Below are 17968 nucleotides of genomic sequence, written 5' to 3'. Positions count from 1 at the left end.
AAGCCACAAAAGAAAACATTTGTAAACCGGACTTCAACAAATTTGAAAACTTTATGTCCTACAAAGGACAGCATCAACAGCGTGCAAAGACAAGACCCAGAATGGAAGTAAACACTTTCAGATCATACATGTGATAAAGGATTTGTATCTAAAATATGTAAGAGCTCTCAAAGGAAAACAAAACAAAACAAAAATATATAAACAACTCTTACAAAGGGGCTTCCTTGGTGGCTCAATGGTAAAGAATTCACCTGTCAGCACAAGAGATATGGGTTCTCTATCCAGGAAGATCCTACATGCTGCAGAGCAACTAAGTCCATGCACCACAAGTACTGAGCCAGCACTCCACAGCCCTCGAGCTGCCACTACTGCGCTCATGTGCCACAGTTACTGAAGCCCGCACACCCTACAGCCCGTGCTCTGCAACAAGAGAGGCCCTGTAACAAGCCCGCACACCACAGCCAGAGTGGCCCCCACTTGCCGCCATCAGAGAAAAGCCTGTGCAACAACCTAGACCCAGCACAGCCAAAAGTAAATTTTAAAAAACCCAAAACCCTTACACGTCAACAATAAAAAGACAATCCAATTGAAAAGTGGAAAAAGGATGTCACTGTACGTCTCTCTTTAAAAATACATACAAAGTGTCAGAACTGCCATATGACCCAGCAATCCCACTGCTGGGCGTTCACCCCAAGGAAACCAGAACTGAAATAGACATATGTACCTCAATGTTCATTGCAGCACTATTTACAATAGCTCGGACATGAAAGCAACCTAGATGTCCACTGATAGATGAATGGATAAGGAAGCAATGGAATACTACTCAGCTATAAAAAGAAACACATCTGAGTCAGTTCTAATGAAGCGGATGAACCTGCAGCCTATTATACACAGTGAAGTAAGTCAGAAAAAGAAAGACAAATACTGTATATTAATGCATATTTATGGAATTTAGAAAGACAGTACCAACCATCTTACCTGCAGAGTAGCAAAGGAGACACAGATGTAAAGAACAGACTTTTGGACTCAGTGGGAGAAGGCGAGGGTGGGATGATTTGAGAGAATAGCACTGAAACATGTACATTATCATATGTAAAATAGATGACCAGGGCAAGTTCTATGCATGAAGCAGGGCACCCAAAGCCAGTGCTCTGGGACAACCCAGAGGGATGGGGTGGGGAGGGAGGCAGGGGTTCACGATGGCGGGGAAACACACGTATAGCAATGGCCAGTACATGTCGATGTATGGCGAAAACCATCACAATATTGTAAAGTAATTATCCTCCAATTAAGATTAATTAATATATAAAATACATATATATATATATATAAACTGTCAATAAGTACATAAAAAGATGCTCAACATCATTAGCCATCAAGGAAATGCAAATCAAAATCAAAATGAGTTATACCTTTAAACCAGATAATAACAAGTGTTTGGGAGAATAAAAAGAAGTTGGAATCCTCCACTGGTAGGAAATAAAATGGTCCAGCTGCTGTGAAGAACAGCTGGGCAGCTTCCCAAAAGGTTAAACAGAGAGTTACCATATAATTCAGCAATTCTACTCTACCAGGTGTGTACCCAACAGAACTGAAAGTATCTGTCCAAACAAAAGCGTCTACAAGAACATTTACAGTAGTGTTACGATAGCCAAAAAGTGGAAATAACCAAACGTCTGTCAAAGATTAATAGATTAAAAAAAGAGGGCCATAGAACTTTTCTGATGGTCTAGTGGCTAAGACTCTGTACTACCAAGGCAGGGGACCAGGGTTCGATCCTTGGTCAGGGAACTAGATCCTACATGCTGCAACCAAAGATCCCGTATGCCAAAACTAAAGGATCCCACATGGTGCAACAAAAATCAAAGATCCCATGTGCCACAACCGAGACCTGGCACAGCCAAATAAATTTTTTAAGAAGATACATATATATACACACACATATATAGACCCATATATATATACGAAAATGGAAACAGTGGCTGACTTTATTTTGCTGCTGCTGCTGCTAAGTCGCTTCAGTCGTGTCCGACTCTGTGCGACCCCATAGACGGCAGCCCACCAGGCTCCCCCATCCCTGGGATTCTTCAGGCAAGAACACTGGAGTGGGTTGCCATTGCCTTCTCCAATGCATGAAAGTGAAAAGTGAAAGTGAGGTCGCTCAGTCATATCCAACTCCTAGCAACCCCATGGACTGCAGCCTACCAGGCTCCTCCATCCATGGAATTTTCCAGGCAAGAGTACTGGAGTGGGTTGCCATTGCCTTCTCCGACTTTATTTTGGGGGACTCCAAAATCACTGCAGATGGTGACTGCAGCCACGAAATTAAAAGATGCTTGCTCCTTGGAAGAAAAGCTATGACCAACCTAGACAGCATATCAATAAGCAGAGACATTACTTTGCCAACAAAGGTCCATCTAGTCAACGCTATGGTTTTTCCAGCAGTCATGTATGGATGTGAGAGTTGGACTATAAAGAAAGCTGAGCACTGAAGACTTGATGCTTTTGAACTGTGGTGTTGGAGAAGACTCTTGAGAGCCCCTTGGACTTTAAGGAGATCAAACCAGTCCATCCTAAAGGAAATCAGTCCAGAATATTCGTTGGAAGGACTCCTGCTGAAGCTGAAACTCCAATACTTTAGCCACCTGATGCGAAGAGCTGACTCATTTGAAAAGACCCTGATGCTGGGAAAGATTGAAGGCGGGAGGAGAAGGGGACGACAGAGAATAAGATGCTTGGATGGCATCACTGACTCAATGGACATCAGTTTGAGAAAACTCCGGGAGTTGGTGATGGACAGGGAAGCCTGGCGTGCTGCAGTCCATGGGGTCCCAAAAAGTCGGACACAACTGAGTAACTGAACTGAACTGAATATATATGAAAGAGGGCTATAGCCATACAACGAATACTATTCAACCATTTAAAAAAATGAAATAGTGATATATGCTACAATAGGTATGAATCTTTAAAACATACACGAAGTCAAAGAAGCCAGTCACAAAGGACCACATATTGACTGCATGATTCTATTTAAACAAAATGTCCAGAATAGACAAATCAAAGACAGAAAGTATATATTACCTTTTCTAATTATTTTTAAAAACAACCATGCTGTTCCTGTATTTATACGCTATGTCTTTCTAAATCCTAAAATAAATCTTCTAAAATAATTTTTAAAGCACTTGAAAGCACAAAAGCATGCTATGAATCAAAGAGAAAAGGCCTGGAATTTTGAAACAGGTAAGGAAAATGCATAAACCTTAAAGGCAGAAAACAAATTGTCTTTACTGAATGCTATCAAATGACCAAAATTCCTTTCAAGTTAAATTCGAGTCTTCCTTTGAACTGAAAATTATTATCAATTATTAAGCCTTAATTTGCAAAATATCTGTATATTTTATAAAGGCAATCATCAGTGTAAAGCTGAAACTTACTAGATTTACATCACAGTAAATAATTTTAAACTAAATAAAACACATAATTAATATATTTCTTGGAATACTAGAAATGGCATAACTTGGAGTCAGATATACAGTTTGAATTTTAGTCTGCTATTTATCATCTAGATGATCAACTATTTACTTGGTCTCTGCAAGCCTCAGTTCACCCTCCTGTTAAAATCAAGAATTATAATACCACTTCAGTATGAAAAGAAGCATTCCAACTACTTACTAAATGGGAAGGTGAGGAGAGAAGTAGTATTTGATTTCACTTTTTAAAAAAATCTATCGTTACCGTTTGAATTTTTTTACAACTTGTACATAATTTAAAAACATAACCAAGATTCTAAAAATTTAAAAATCTACTTTAGGAGGTTCTTTTAGAGATATTTCATAAGACATTGACACATAGCAGACTCACTTAAATTTCCTCACTCCTTCCATTGCCTCTCTATTAATAACTTCTTGAATTCGGGTGAACAAAACTTGGAAGAAGAAAAGTTAAACATTTATTTTTCTGAAGGCTGTCATTATCAAGAAGGAGATAAAGAAGTGCAATAAAACTAAGCTTTTAAAACACTTTCTTCAAACTATACCTAAGAATTTAATCTGAATTTTCATGTTTACTGATTCTAATCATTTTATTCTGATACTTTTTAAGGTTTTTGGTTGTTGTTGTTTTTGCAATATAAAATAACACTATCGAGTGAAAAGGAAACTTGATACCTTAATCCTTTGACCAACAAGACAAATTCAGGATTCAGTCCAGAGAACAGTTACCACTGAAAACACAATACAAATATAAATGACTATTAACTATCCAGCAAATAAGATAAAACATAGGCTCCACCTTTTTTTGTTTTGACAGTACACTGAATAGATGAAAGTAATTTAATTATCTAGGTTGTCAGCTTATACTTCACAGAAACTGTAAGAATTAAAACATTCTCTTCCATATGCTAATTAACAGATGAATAAAGTGAATGTCAGGAGGCAAAGTCGTTTTGCAGGTCAAAAAGGTACTATTTTAAAATCACCAACCTACACTGGAACCACTTAAGTTGGTAATGTGGCCTTTGATAGCTTGTCTTAAAAACTGAGTCATCAGACTTTTACAAGAATCTAACTGTACCCGTAGAAGTGTATTAACTAGCATTTCTCATCAAGTTTGTGTAAGTACATAATTAAACCCTCATGTCTTTTAACCTTTACAAATTCTATTCTGGACTATTAGTACACATATTACTGAGAAAGAATATCCTGGAGTATTATTGCAGTTCTATAGTGTTGTTTTTTAACTATTTCGAGAACGTATCTCTGAAATGCGGAAACAGTAAATTTCAGAAAGATACAACAATGATTCACGTAACTATCTCAACATCACGCAGTGGTTGAATGGGACAAAATTTAAAACTTAAAGCAGTGAAAGCCAATAGACAAGGGAGTCCCCAGCTCCCAAGCCTTCTCCTTTCCATTTCTTGCAAGACACTTCAAAACTCCAACTCCCAAGACCAAAGTTCGTCTCAGTCCCAGCGGATAAAGACAAGCTCTTAGCCCGACCTCCAAACGGTGCTTCTCCCTGCCACCCGAAGATAGGCGCAGGGGTGACAGGATGGCCGCCCCGCCCGAGAGCGCGCGGGCGGAAAGGAGGGACACCCATGACTCACCCACCCTGGGCCCACCGCCAGACCGCCCGCGCGGTCTTGGGACCAGACTCTTAGCGCCCCCAAGAGGCGGGTAAGCCTCTTCCACGGAGGCCCCCTCCCCAGTCAAAAGCCCTCCCCGGCAGAGGCCGGGGCTGCGCACAGACCTGAGGCTCCAGCTCTTCCCCGCAGGTCCCAGCCCCGTGCGGGAGCCCTCGCCCCGCCTCCCGACCTGCGAGCATGCGCACCCGGCCCGACCGCGACTGCGCGCCCCCGAGCGTCCCCGCCGGCTCACGCCGCCGCCGGGGAGGCCGGGCGAGGCCGCGGCGGAGGCGGAGGCCCGGCTCCCTGGGCGGTGCGCGCCCCCCGCCCTGCCACTCACCAGCGACATTGGCCCGTGGCACCCAAAGTCCGTCCTCCGCGTTAGGCGGCTAGCGCCGGAGGGGAGGGGATAGCCAGGAAGGCAGGAAGCTGTGGCTTAAAAGGGCAGCCCGCGCCGGGCCCTTCCTCCCTCCGTCCGTCTCCGGGCCTGTGAGAGCGCCTCTCCTCCGTGGCCTCCGTCCCGCCGCCATGTACCGATGCCTGGGTGAAGCGCTGCTGCTGTCCCGCATCGGGCCCGCCGCCCTGGGTTCCGTGGCTGCCGACTCGGCCGTGCTGCTGGGCCGGGCCCGCGGGCAGGCTGCCGCAGCCGTCGCCGCCCCGCAGCCGGGGCTTGTGCCACCCGCTCGGCGACACTACAGCGAGGCGGCGGCCGACCGCGAGGACGACCCCAACTTCTTCAAGATGGTGGAGGGCTTCTTTGACCGCGGTGCCAGCATCGTGGAGGACAAGCTGGTGGAGGACCTCAAGACCCGGGAGACCGAGGAGCAGAAGCGGAACCGGGTGCGTGGCATCCTGCGGATCATCAAGCCCTGCAACCATGTGCTGAGCCTGTCCTTCCCCATCCGGCGCGACGACGGCTCCTGGGAAGTCATCGAGGGCTACCGGGCCCAGCACAGCCAGCACCGCACGCCCTGCAAGGGAGGTGAGCCCCTTGTGCCCTGCCCCGCCCCGCCTGGCCTCCAGCCTCGGGGGTTCACCGTTCAGCCCAGCCCGGGCTGGTACCGTCGCCCTCCCACGCTGTCCCCGTTCCCCCAGGTCCCGGCCTCAGCTGTGTCAGGCTCCGATGGATAGTGAATTTTCTGCTCCATCACCACCCCGTAGTTGGTCCTCCCCCCGCGAGCTTGTTGATGCTGTATGCAGAAGACACTACACTGCTCTTTTGATCTAGCCACTGTGACACAGTGTGGGTCTTGACGAAGAGCACTTGTAGAAAGGAAAGTGACAGACACATCTGTCTGCCTCTGCAAGATTTTGTGATCTTCTGTGACTCAAGCGAATGCAAAGCATGAAATAATTGTTCTCGGATTTTTTCACTCTTTCACAGTAGTGACAGATGGTACAGGAACATACAAAATGAATCGAAATCTACAGTTTTACTAACTAAATGAATTTATTAATTATAGTCGATCTTTTAAATTATTTTCCTACTGTGGCAGCTTTGTACACACACACACAAAATGGTAATACATGAACAGTGTAACATCAGACAGACACCGAAGTAGATCTAAAGGGTGTAGACTGCAAGACAGCCTGCCAGCCAATGGAATGAAGTAGCTGTGGGGGTGTGTACTGGTCCAGGCTAGCACCACGTTTGAGTTTGAGTGGGGGAAAGTACTTGAAGAAAGGAGTTGAATCGGCTAGAATTTGATAGTCACCAGGTTTGTAGTAGTTTTTGAATGTCTGTATATTTGGCCTCTGCAGTCAGATTGCTTTTTTTGAGCAAAAAAAAAAAAAGGCTCCCCTCTTTTTCACTCCTTAAAATCGCACAGTGCATTTTTAATCGTGCTTAACAGTGGCAAAACCACTTTTTTCTACTAAAATACTGTGTAGAATAAAGAACCCGGGGAGGTAGAATCCAGCTGGAGGTTGCCTCATAAGCACAGAGGATGCTGGGCTGGACCCTTTGTCTCAGTAAATCAGGTCCAGTGTTCTGTTATACTGGCTGACTCCTAAGGATGATTTTTAGAAATCTCTCTAGGAGGAAAGTTTGCGCTCTGCTGGCATTCTTAGCCCAGGAACAAAGGTTGCTTCAGACTGCTTAATGATTTACTTTTACTTCTTGCTAAATTTGCATTGACCCCACCCACTTCTAGGACTTAACCTTTAGAGCTTAATTATCCTCTACCTCTCAGTTTCCTCTTTTAAAACCAACTTTTGAACTTCTTTGATCTCTGATTTCCCATTGCAGCCCCAGTACTATATAAAACACACACTGTCCATCTACATCGCCCGCCTTCTTGCTCTCCAATCCCTTATTCTCAAAACCAGCAATTCACATTCCGGCTCCCTAGAGAAGCAAAGATGTTAGAAGAGGCCAAGTTAGCAAATATTAAATTGTTGTTGTTTCTGAAGAGTGGACATCACGTTTATGTGCCTTGTTGACATTATTTTCCAGTTGCTTAAGAGATATGCAGCTAAACCATTATATTTGTTTTCCTGCAGGATCTGAGTTCATTTCTTTGAAGTTCCTTGTATTCTGTTCTTTTATGCCAGGTCCTCTTCTATGATGAGTCACAGCTCCACCAACTCACTAAAGCAACTGAAGTTTGCCCTAGTTTGTTAGTCCTCTTCATCTTGCCATAGTTTTTAATACCAAAACATGAACAAATCGCATCAGCTGTAGAAAGCACTGTTATTGTTGCGCTTGTTCATTCTAGGTTCTAGTAACTAGAATGTTAAGATACAAGTCTCTGTTCTTTTTATCCTGTTTACAAGAAGGTTTGCTACTGAAAGCACTGCTAAATCCCAGCATATAAACAGAAACTGAATTGCACCTAATAAGTAGTAGCAAGCATTGCAAGATAATATGAAAGATCAGCGTGTGTAAACTTATGAGTATATTATCTTAAAGAATACAGAGGGAGCGGGATTGGGAAGGATTATGTAGCTATGAAGGCTCTTCAACATATTTTAGATTGCTTAAGATAATGAATAGGATACTCAATAGATGATCTACAAAACAGAGGTACTGTAGACCTCCATACTTTGCTTTCATGACACTCTGGAATCTTCCTACCCATTTATCATCCCCATCTTATTGCAGAGAATGTATATTCCAAGAAGGACTTACTTTCAGTGGGTTTTTCTTTTTCCCTTCTAATTAAATACGACAAGGAAGTTATTAACTATTTTAGAAATACAACATGTATTAGGTGATTGAGACTTTTTAAATGCTTTGGATTAGCCATGTGAATTTACCCTCCTGAGCGCGCTTCTCTCCCCGTCTTCACTCAACTGCCTTCTCAACCAGCTTGTTTGAGTTGGGGAGGACCCTTTGCTCTTCATCATCGTTCTCTCCAATCCTCAGCTTTCTAATCTTTCTTCAAGAGCAACCTTACACCTGAGTTTTCCAACATAAAATTCTTAAGGTTGAAACAAAACAACAATCTAATTTATAATCTCTGTAAGGGAAACAGGTGGTTTTAAGAACTGAGGGTGGCTAATGTGTACTTTATACCAAGTAAATATTTAATAACACATACGTTTTTATGCTTCTCTTTTCCCACATACCATATTTAAAGGAAGCCAGTAGGTTTACGTCTGTTAAGGAATTGCAAAAGAGTGTGCTTCATGCTCTGATGGAAAGTTTCAAGAGAGGCCTTAGATATTTTCAGCAAAGATTAACAGAAAACATTATCGGTGATTATTCCTATTAACATTCTCAGAATAAACCCTCTGGTTTTATTGGCTGTGGTTCTACCTGAGATTAATGTACCTTTTTAGAAGAAAAATTATTTAACTCATTGGAGAGAAGTAGAGAGATTGATGCTAGCAGTTCACTGATGCAAGAGTCAATTTACTTTCTCTTCTCTCCAGTCCTCCCATCCCCCAGTCCCTTTTAGTCCTGAGACTAAAAATGTTGAGTCCAAATTCCTGTGACTGGTTTTTCCTCTCAGAACTTTCTAAAATTATCATTTAAATAAAGCTGATGTAATTCTGATACATTGTCTTATTTAGCTGCAAATGTCAGCACCCAAAAAAAAGTGTATATTAACCCATTGACTTATTTTTTAAGAACCAAAATGCAAAAAAGAAACAGTAGGAGGTAGATGGTCTTTGTTGTTGTCTCTGGGCAGCTGAATGTAGGGGGTGGGGCAGGGAAGCGCACAAGGGTTGGAGTTAATACTGTATCGAAGCTCCCCTTCAGCCTTTGGGATCTAATTTTGTGGTAAATAGTAGTACTTTGGGGAAAACTGTAGAAAGTACTGATACTGTTTCAAAATGAGACTTCCTCTGCTTTCACTGAAAGAAAATGTTTCAGATTTATTTCTCTTATGCTGAATTGACAATGGTCAAAACATAGGTAAGTTTGAATAAATTCACACTGTGTAGTATTTTTAGAGTGAGTATGTATCTCTACATTTAACTCAATCTGAAAGTTCATTTAGAGCATAGGTAGCTTACATATCCTCTACCCTCTAGCCCTTAGCCCTGTGGTAGTAGCCCTGTTGTTCTTTTTAATATTGTTTAGTTAAATATGAATTGGTATTGCTGTTATAACAGTCTTTGTATTTCATGGAGCCAGATGCTTTCCCCCAAAATACTAGGGAATGAAAAGCCATGATAATGGAGGAGACCTATACAAGAGACCTGATTGTCCTTCAGTATTCCTGTCGCTTTGTGTGAATTCCTCTAGCTAGTTTGCTTTGGCAGTAAAAACCCCATATGCAGAAAGACAAACACTATTCATTATGCAAAGGACACGTTGCAGGAATTGGGGTGTCAAAAATTTGAGGACAAACATCAATAGTATGTATCAAACTCCAGTAAAACTGACGTTTAAATTGCTAAGTATAGAGAATTACTTAGACTTTGTAACTTATATAGTGGGAAGAAATTGGCTTTAGCGCTGTTGGTGATAATTTAGATTGCTTAATAAAATTGTTTCATATCCAGTTATGTTAAAGATAACTGAGGGCTTTGCCAAGAACCAATAAAGACTAAAATGTCAACTTCTGGATGTTGAAAACTCCTAGGCTATATAGTCTCTGACACGAGACTTTTTTTTTTTTTCTGATTATTTTGCATAATAATTAGGTTGTTATAAATAATGAAGGGAAAAACCTTTAATAGCACTTTAATGAAGCATGTTGATTCATAAATGGGCCCATAACTGCTCCACCCAACAAATCCCTGTTAAAATACAAATGTTCTAATAATCTGTGAACGTTTGTGAATAATTGTGAGTAATTTTTGTGAATATTTGTGAAAGTTATAAAATGAAGCAGCTGTATTCCCAATCCTTTCCTACAAGATAACCGTGAACAGTCTTAAGACCACAACTGTTATCTAGAACTGACCTAGCTATCCAGATGAATCAATGTTTTCGCCTTTGCAGAGGCAGAAGTTAACGCAGATGGAAGTACACACTATCGAGACTGAAGTGTTAACGTATGAAATACTACTAATGAAGGCAGGAGAGTTTTTCTGAAGGCCAAGAAGACAGTCTGAGAGAGGGCTGCTCAGAATGTTTCCGATTGCCTTCCAACAGGCAGCTGTACCTGGGAGAGCCTGCCTTCGCCAGGGTCGACTGGCAAAACAAGGGACAGATAACATGGGTTGAGTCGTGCACCGTTCATTTTGCCAAGAGCGGTTCAGACATCACTGCTTTGATTCCTCAGAACAACCTCGTGAATGCACTGTTGACCCGGATTTTCTGATGCAGATACTAAGGTTAGAGAACGAGGTCTTCTTTGGCGGGGGTTACACAGCCGTAAGCAGTAGGGTTCAGTTCAGGTTCCAGCCATATGATTCCGGCACCCACCTTCTTAGTCTTTACTGTCTGGATTTATTCATGTAAAAAGTTAAAAATTGACTCATGTAAGAGTTAATCAAAATTTATTACTAGTCAGTGCAATAATTTTTAAAATGCCTTTCTTCTGGGTGTCTCTTCCTATAAACTAAGCAAACTTGATCATGAATCGCTATTATTTCTCTTGACTGTTCCTGGCGAAAGTCTCTCAGACCTTCTACTGTTTCTGAATCGCTTCTTGGCTAGTTGAAAATGTGAAAGATGACACAAATAACAATTATAAAGATTGACTTTCCTTTCCTAAAAAGCGTTAGCCGTTCAGTCGTGTCCGACTGTGCAACCCCATGGACAGTAGTCCACCAGGCTCCTTTGTCCATGGAATTCTCCAGGCAAGAATTCTGGAGTGGTTAGCCATTCCCTTCTCCAGGGGATCTTCCCACCCAGGGATGGAACCCTGGTCTCCTGCATTGCAGGCGGATTCTAGTGACACAGTTGAAAGCACTCTGAATAATATGTTGCTGCAGTAGGAGTTCAAGGAAGATGCCAGAGAAAGACTGTCTAGAGGTAGGTAAAGCCGGATAGGACTTAGATTGGGAAAAGGTCATTTCAGATAAAGAGATGTCAAAGAGGAGGTGACGATAGCTCTAGCAGGAGGCAGGACGGTGTGTTGGGATCGTGAAGACAGACTGTGTTTGTAAACAGTGAAAAGGTTTTATAGTGTAAATATTCATTTGATTACTAATACAGAGCTTCTAAAACCCATGTAATTTCCTGAGTGATAGGGGTTCTGAGCGTGCCCGTTGTTTTAATATTTGGCCTTTGACTCTAGTTGCTAACACAGAGGCCCTGAAATCCTTGTAATTTCCAGAGTTATGGGGGATGGCAGGAGCATCCTATACAGAGTTCCTAAAGCCCTTGGAATTTCCTGGGTGAATACGAGCACCTTTTGTTCTGATGAACCAATTCTTGGCTCCTTGATAGCTTCAGGATTCCCCTACAGGTAGGGTACATGGAATGGAGAGTCAAAGATAACTCGGTTTTCTCCTCTGCGATGCTGGTAGAAAAACTGGTATTAGGGAAAGAAGTGTTACGAGGAAAGAGGATTGGACTTTGAAAATAAAGGAAGTCTGGTATAAAATGATCCTTAGGAGAAAACACAGGCATACGTTTTTCTCAACTTTATCCTTGCAAAGTATAGTCCCTGTGGTACCTGTCCCTACCTTGTGTCCAATATCCCTATAATTCTTCTCTTCCTCTCTTAAGATCCCTCTCAGATATCTCCTAGACTTGTAAATAATAGATATGAAACTAGATACCTGAAAGTTTGAGCCTTTACCTCTTTGAACCTTTTTATAACAAATTGTTGTCTTTTACTAAATGTTACCTACTGTATATTCACAAGGCTTACCAGCGTCATTCCCAAGACCTCTTTAGTATGAAGGTGTGACTAAGTTTAGTAGTATTATCAGAGTAAGGAATCAATAAAACAAAAATTAACAGAATCTTCCCTCCCCCCTCTAATGCATATTCTTTCCTCCATCCATTGGGCAGTAAGTTAAATACTTAAGCACAAAACAGAGCTGTATGTTCTATAGATATGTATATACATAAATGCAGGGAAATGACTTGGAAGGATACATATACATTTAAGTTGCTAAGAATATTCACCCCTAAAGAATGATGTCATAAGTGGTAATCAGGAGACATCTGCTTTTCCTTATTTGAATTTTGATGAAAACAGGCATATATGTTATGTAATTTTGAAATTTTAATGGAAAGAAATACATTTTCCATTCCATTTTCTCAGCATCTGCTAAACATTCACTTCCAGAAGGCTAAGATTTACCTCTTCAAAGTGCTTAAAATAAAAATTTTGATAATAGGTTAAAACGGTGAAGTGTTCCCTGCCTTCTTACATGGATACTTTCAAAAGCAGTCCTTAGCTCCTGAACTAAATACTCCTTCCTGAGGCTGAAGGAATTTTTGTGAGACTTTGAGTCTTTTCTATGGCCGTTACTTGCTGGTGGGTAGGTACTGGTTTCTCACTGCTTCTTTGCCTTCTCTCCTCACTTTAAATTATGTTCTTTCATTGCGAATTAGGGGATTATATTATTGAGAAAATAGGTTCTAATGAGTAAATGCCAAGTGTAGTAGTGCATGAACTTTAATAGGTGTTGTAAGTCCTCTTTCCCTGTATGGGTTTCTATGCTTGTGGTTTCTATCCAGGGCTTCCCTGGTAGCTCAGAGGTTAAAGCGTCTGCCTGTAATGCGGGAGACCCGGGTTCGATCCCTGGGTCAGGAAGATCCCCTGGAGAAGGAAATGGAAACCCACTCCAGTATTCTTGCCTGGAGAATCCCATGGACTGAGGAGCCTGGTGGGCTACAGTCCATGGGGTCGCAAAGAGTCAGACACGACTGAGCGACTTCACTTCACTTCATGCTTGTAGCAGAACTCTTGGCTATTGAGTATAGTTTCTGAAAAGACACAGTACAGGTGGGAATTGAATTTCTAATCCATAAATCAAACCCTATTAAAAGATCCAGGTTCAAGTGACATTTACAACCATTTGAATTTACATGAATGTATTTAGTTAATGATTCATCATAAAAAACAAAGCTTCCTTAGTCACTAAGAGCTTTTTGTATGTTTTGATTCTGAGTCAGCTAGGAAAAGGAAGAAAAATTCAAGCTACTCAGTAGTGGTTTTCACTGCATCTTTTTCAGTGTAATCAGCTCTTGTGTTTTCTTTACCACCATAGCAACATAGCCAGTTTTTGCTTTCGATTTTTTTCCTTCTAGAAAAACTTACTGTACGCCAGTCTTAGGCTCTTGAAGGTAGTAAGGGAAACCTTCGGTAATTAAGTTAAAAGGCTGAGACACATTTCATGCTGTGTGTGGTTTGCAGATGTCTGCATTTCACTGATGTTCTTTTCAAACATCTGGTTACTAGTTAGCTCAAAACAAGTATATATTAGGTTAACTTCTCTGGGGAATCGAAGGAATGATTACAAAGTTCTATTACGAAGCCTTCCTCCAATGTTACCAAGTTTGATAAGTAATAAACATTGTCGTGGGTGGTGTTTCTTTGGTTTACTCTGGTGAATTGAAAGCACAGATTACTGTCAGCCGTGGTCCTTGACTTTAGACCCCGTTTCGGTCTCCTTTTTAATTTTCGTTTTACATTGCAGTACAGTTAATTTGCAGTGTTAGTTTCAGGTGTACAGCATAGTGGTTGAGTTACACATATGTTTATTTCTATTTTTCAGATTCTTTCCCATAGAAGTTATTACAGAGCACTGAGTACAATTCCTATACAGTAGACCTACCCATACAGTAGGTCTTTGTTGATCTGTTTTATATAGTGTGTATATGTTAGTCCCAACCTTCTAATGTATTCCTTTCCCCACCCCCCATTTCTTACGACGTTAGGCCTGTGGTCCACACCTCTAATCACCCAGTTCCCTTTCTAGGGCACCCAGCTGTGGGCTTATGCTTTCCATTGGAAGCATCTACCTCCATTATTACATCTGTTGTTCAAAGACCCAACTGATCTCTTCCCAAACACTAGTAATGCTAATGTCAGCATAGGCTCTGAGACTTTACGATACCCAAAAACCCTGACATACTTTTCTCCATTTCTCTAATAAGGTTTGTTCCTTTTAGTTTCTGTCCCTGTACCCCATCCAATCTCTGGTCTTGCTTACCTTTAGCCTTCTCTGCCACAGAAAAGAGGGAAAGAAAGGCTTGATTCTATAAAAAATGAGACTATTCATACTGAAAATAAGGTCCTTCTTTCTTGCTTCATTTTGGTTTAAAATGTTTTAAGTTTTTCTGATTTTCTTTTATGCATGAGGGTTATTTGGCTTTATGAGTAACTTTGTCTTAATGTAGTATCTCCCAATCCACTGAATTTACAAATTTAGTGGAAATATTGTCTTCTTTGCAGTCATATTCTTAGCATCAGCTAGAATGTGATGAAGAATTTTTCAGGTGGCAGTATATTTTTAGTAATTTTCTTTGATTTTCAATCCCAAAGGAGGAAGAGTAACTAGCTATCCCTTGGGTGTAGGTAATTTCCTGTATTACTGGAGTTTGTTAACCTGTTACCTCGAGTGTTTAGTGCAGAGTACTTGTTGAGGTTGTTTTTTTCCCCCTCAGATTAATAGTGTGGGTCACTCTGTACTAGTATATCTGCTGATTTCCAGAATTAAAAACATTCGTGTATCACTAATTAGAAAGTTAAAATAAAAGCATATGTCTTCTCTAGGCCAGGCACCCCATGCACGGGTTTCTAGGTTCCTCTCTGTGTCTGCCCTCATCTGCTCCAAGGCTTTTCCCCCCTGACTCCACTACTTCCCTTGTAGTCATCCCTTGCCTCAATTCACTGGAAGTCGTCATTGGTTCCTAGCCTGCAGAAAATGCCTGTGGAATGAGAGGTAATTTATGTAACTTCTGTTCTTCAGTGTCTTTGAGCTGAACTCTGTAAATGGGTGTGGCTAGGAGAGAAAAGTTCACTTTACAAACAGGAATTCCTGGTGCCATCCAGTGGAAACATGCTTTTTGTTACATGCACAGTTTCTGACTCATCATTCCAGGACTTCTGCAGTAAAACAGATGTTTTGTTTACACCATGTAGAAAGAGGGTCTGGTTTCCAGTGAGCATTTAAGTCTAGAACTTAAATTTCTCTCTGATTTCTGAATGTTAATATTTCACACTCTTTTTCATTGAAGGCACTAGTTATAAGCACTGGGTAAGGGAAAGTAACTTTTCCCCCACTTAAGAAAGGAAGGGGGGCTTCCCTGGTGGTCCAATGGTTAAGACTTCCCCTTCTGATGCAGGGGGTGCTGGTTTGATCCCTGATTGAGGAGCTAAGATCTCACATGCCTCCTGGTGAAAAAACTAAAACACACAACAGAAACAATATTGTAACAAATTCAATAAAAAACTGGTCCACATTAAAAAAAAAGTCTTTTAGAAAAAAGAAGTTCATATAATTTAGTGACTACTTGCACAGACTCATATATTTAACTTATATGCAGAGTCCATCATGAGAAACACTGGGCTGGAAGGAGCACAAGCTGGAATCAAGATTGCAGGGAGAAGTATCAATAACCTCAGATATGCAGATGACACCATCCTTATGGCAGAAAGTGAAGAGGAACTAAAAAGCCTCTTGATGAAAGTGAAAGAGGAGAGTGAAAAAGTTGGCTTAAAGCTCAACATTCAGAAAACTAAGATCATAGCATCTGGTCCCATCACTTCATGGCAAATAGATGGGGAAACAGTGGAAACAATGTCAGACTTTATTTTTAGGGGCTCCAAAATCACCGCAGATGGTGACTGCAGCCATGAAATTAAAAGACGCTTACTCCTTGGAAGGAAAGTTATGACCAACCTAGATAGCATATTCAAAAGCAGAGATACTACTTTGCCAACAAAGGTCCGTCTAGTCAAGGCTATGATTTTTCCAGTGGTCATATATGGATGTGAGAGTTGGACTGTGAAGAAAGCTGAGCGCCGAAGAATTGATGCTTTTGAACTGTGATGTTGGAGAAGACTCTTGTGAGTCCCTTGGACTGCAAGGAGATCAAACCAGTCCATCCTAAAGGAGATCAGTCCTGTTGTTCATTGGAAAGACTGATGCTGAGGCTGAAACTCCAATACTTTGGCTACCTCATGCGAATAGTTGACTCATTGGAAAAGACCCTGATGCTGGGAGGGATTGGGGGCAAGAGGAAAAGGGGATGACAGAGGATGAGATGGCTGGATGGCATCACCGACTCAATGCACGTGAGTTTGGGTGAACTCCAGGAGTTAGTGATGGACAGGGAGGCCTGGCGTGCTGTGATTCATGGGATTGTAAAGAGTCGGACACAACTGAGCGACTGAACTGAACTGCACAGACTCTTAACAGCACACTGATAAAAGGGCTTTATATATAATAAGAAAAATGCTGGTTCTTAATAGTGCACTACCCTACCACCCGTATGAATTTATCTTGAGAAGTAATCAAAGTTCATTGAACTGCTTAAAATGCTATCCATTTAGAGTTTTTAAATGTACATTTCTTTGCTATTTGCCACTACTTTGTAATACTTATTATAGAAATGAAAATAGTTGAGAGTGAAGTATTGACCACATGCAGACACTGTGCCAGCTGCCTCATACACATTATCCCAAGCAATTCTGGCGTGAAGCCTAGAGCATTGCTTATACCTCATTGCTCAACCAGGTGAGCAGGTGCAGACTTCCATTGCAGTTGCTATTTGGGTGGGGATTCACTTGTTAGAAAATGATGGGCACTACACCCAACCCAGATTCCTGGCCTAGCTTAGTTTCCACTAAATGATATGCCTGCTTCTTAGTCACTTTAGTCATGTCCAACTCTGTGCAACCCTATGGACTGCAGCCTGCCAGGCTCCTGTGTCTATGTGATTCTCTAGGCAAGCGTCCTAGAGTGGGTTGTCATACCCTCCTCCAGGGTATCTTCCCAACCCAGGGATCAAACCCAGGGCTCCTGCATTGCAGACAGACTACTGCTGAGCCACCAGGGAAGCCCCAGTAACATGCCTAAGTAATGCCTATTCATTAATTTGTATAAACACATTTTAGTATTTAAGCAATTTTTTAGCTTAACCAAGGAGATAAAAGACCTAAGATGTTATTGAAGGAAATTGAAGATAAAAAGAAGTGGAAAATATCCTGTGTTCATAGATTGGAAGAATTCATAATATTAAAATGTCCATAATACCCAAAGTAATCAATGGGTTTAATGCAACCCCTATCAAAATCTCATAACAGTTTTTCAAAGAACTAGAAAAACTAAAATTTGTATGGAACCACAGAAGATCTTGTATAGCCAAAACAATCTGGAGAAAAAAAGAATAAAGCTGGTGGTATCATGCTCCCTGACTTCAGACTATACTACAAAGTTACAGCAATCAAAACAGTATATTTCTGGCACAAAAAAGACACACAGATCAATGGAACAGAATAGAGAGCCCATAAATAAGCCCACACACTTGCAGTC

General features: G+C 41.4%; 2 protein-coding genes across 8 annotated transcripts in view; one reads left to right on the top strand and one right to left on the bottom strand.

The window, feature by feature from the left end:
• The window catches only part of SHLD2 (shieldin complex subunit 2), a 114358-nt gene extending 109019 nt beyond the window's left edge, over nt 1–5339 (bottom strand). For 4 of the 7 annotated variants that reach the window (XM_027530881.1, XM_027530885.1, XM_027530883.1 and 1 more), the window contains exons 1-2: nt 5251–5339; nt 4167–4222 (exon numbers count right to left, since the gene is read on the bottom strand). The gene's annotated coding sequence lies outside the window, so the exon portion shown is untranslated. The remainder of the gene's footprint in view (nt 1–4166; nt 4223–5250) is intronic. The other 3 variants (XM_027530882.1, XM_027530887.1, XM_027530884.1) reach the window with 2 other exon arrangements.
• Nucleotides 5340–5373: 34 nt separating this feature from the next.
• Nucleotides 5374–17968, top strand: part of GLUD1 (glutamate dehydrogenase 1) — a 40308-nt gene continuing 27713 nt past the window's right edge. Inside the window, exon 1 of the mRNA XM_027530888.1 lies at nt 5374–6107. Coding sequence (XP_027386689.1) covers nt 5654–6107 — 454 coding nt within the window. The 5' untranslated portion in view covers nt 5374–5653. The remainder of the gene's footprint in view (nt 6108–17968) is intronic.

The sequence above is a fragment of the Bos indicus x Bos taurus genome, chromosome 28 (assembly GCF_003369695.1).
Source record: "Bos indicus x Bos taurus breed Angus x Brahman F1 hybrid chromosome 28, Bos_hybrid_MaternalHap_v2.0, whole genome shotgun sequence".
Taxonomy (NCBI): Eukaryota; Metazoa; Chordata; class Mammalia; order Artiodactyla; family Bovidae; genus Bos; species Bos indicus x Bos taurus.
The sequence above is the reverse complement of the archived record's forward strand: the minus strand, read 5'-3'. Positions and strand labels throughout refer to the sequence as shown.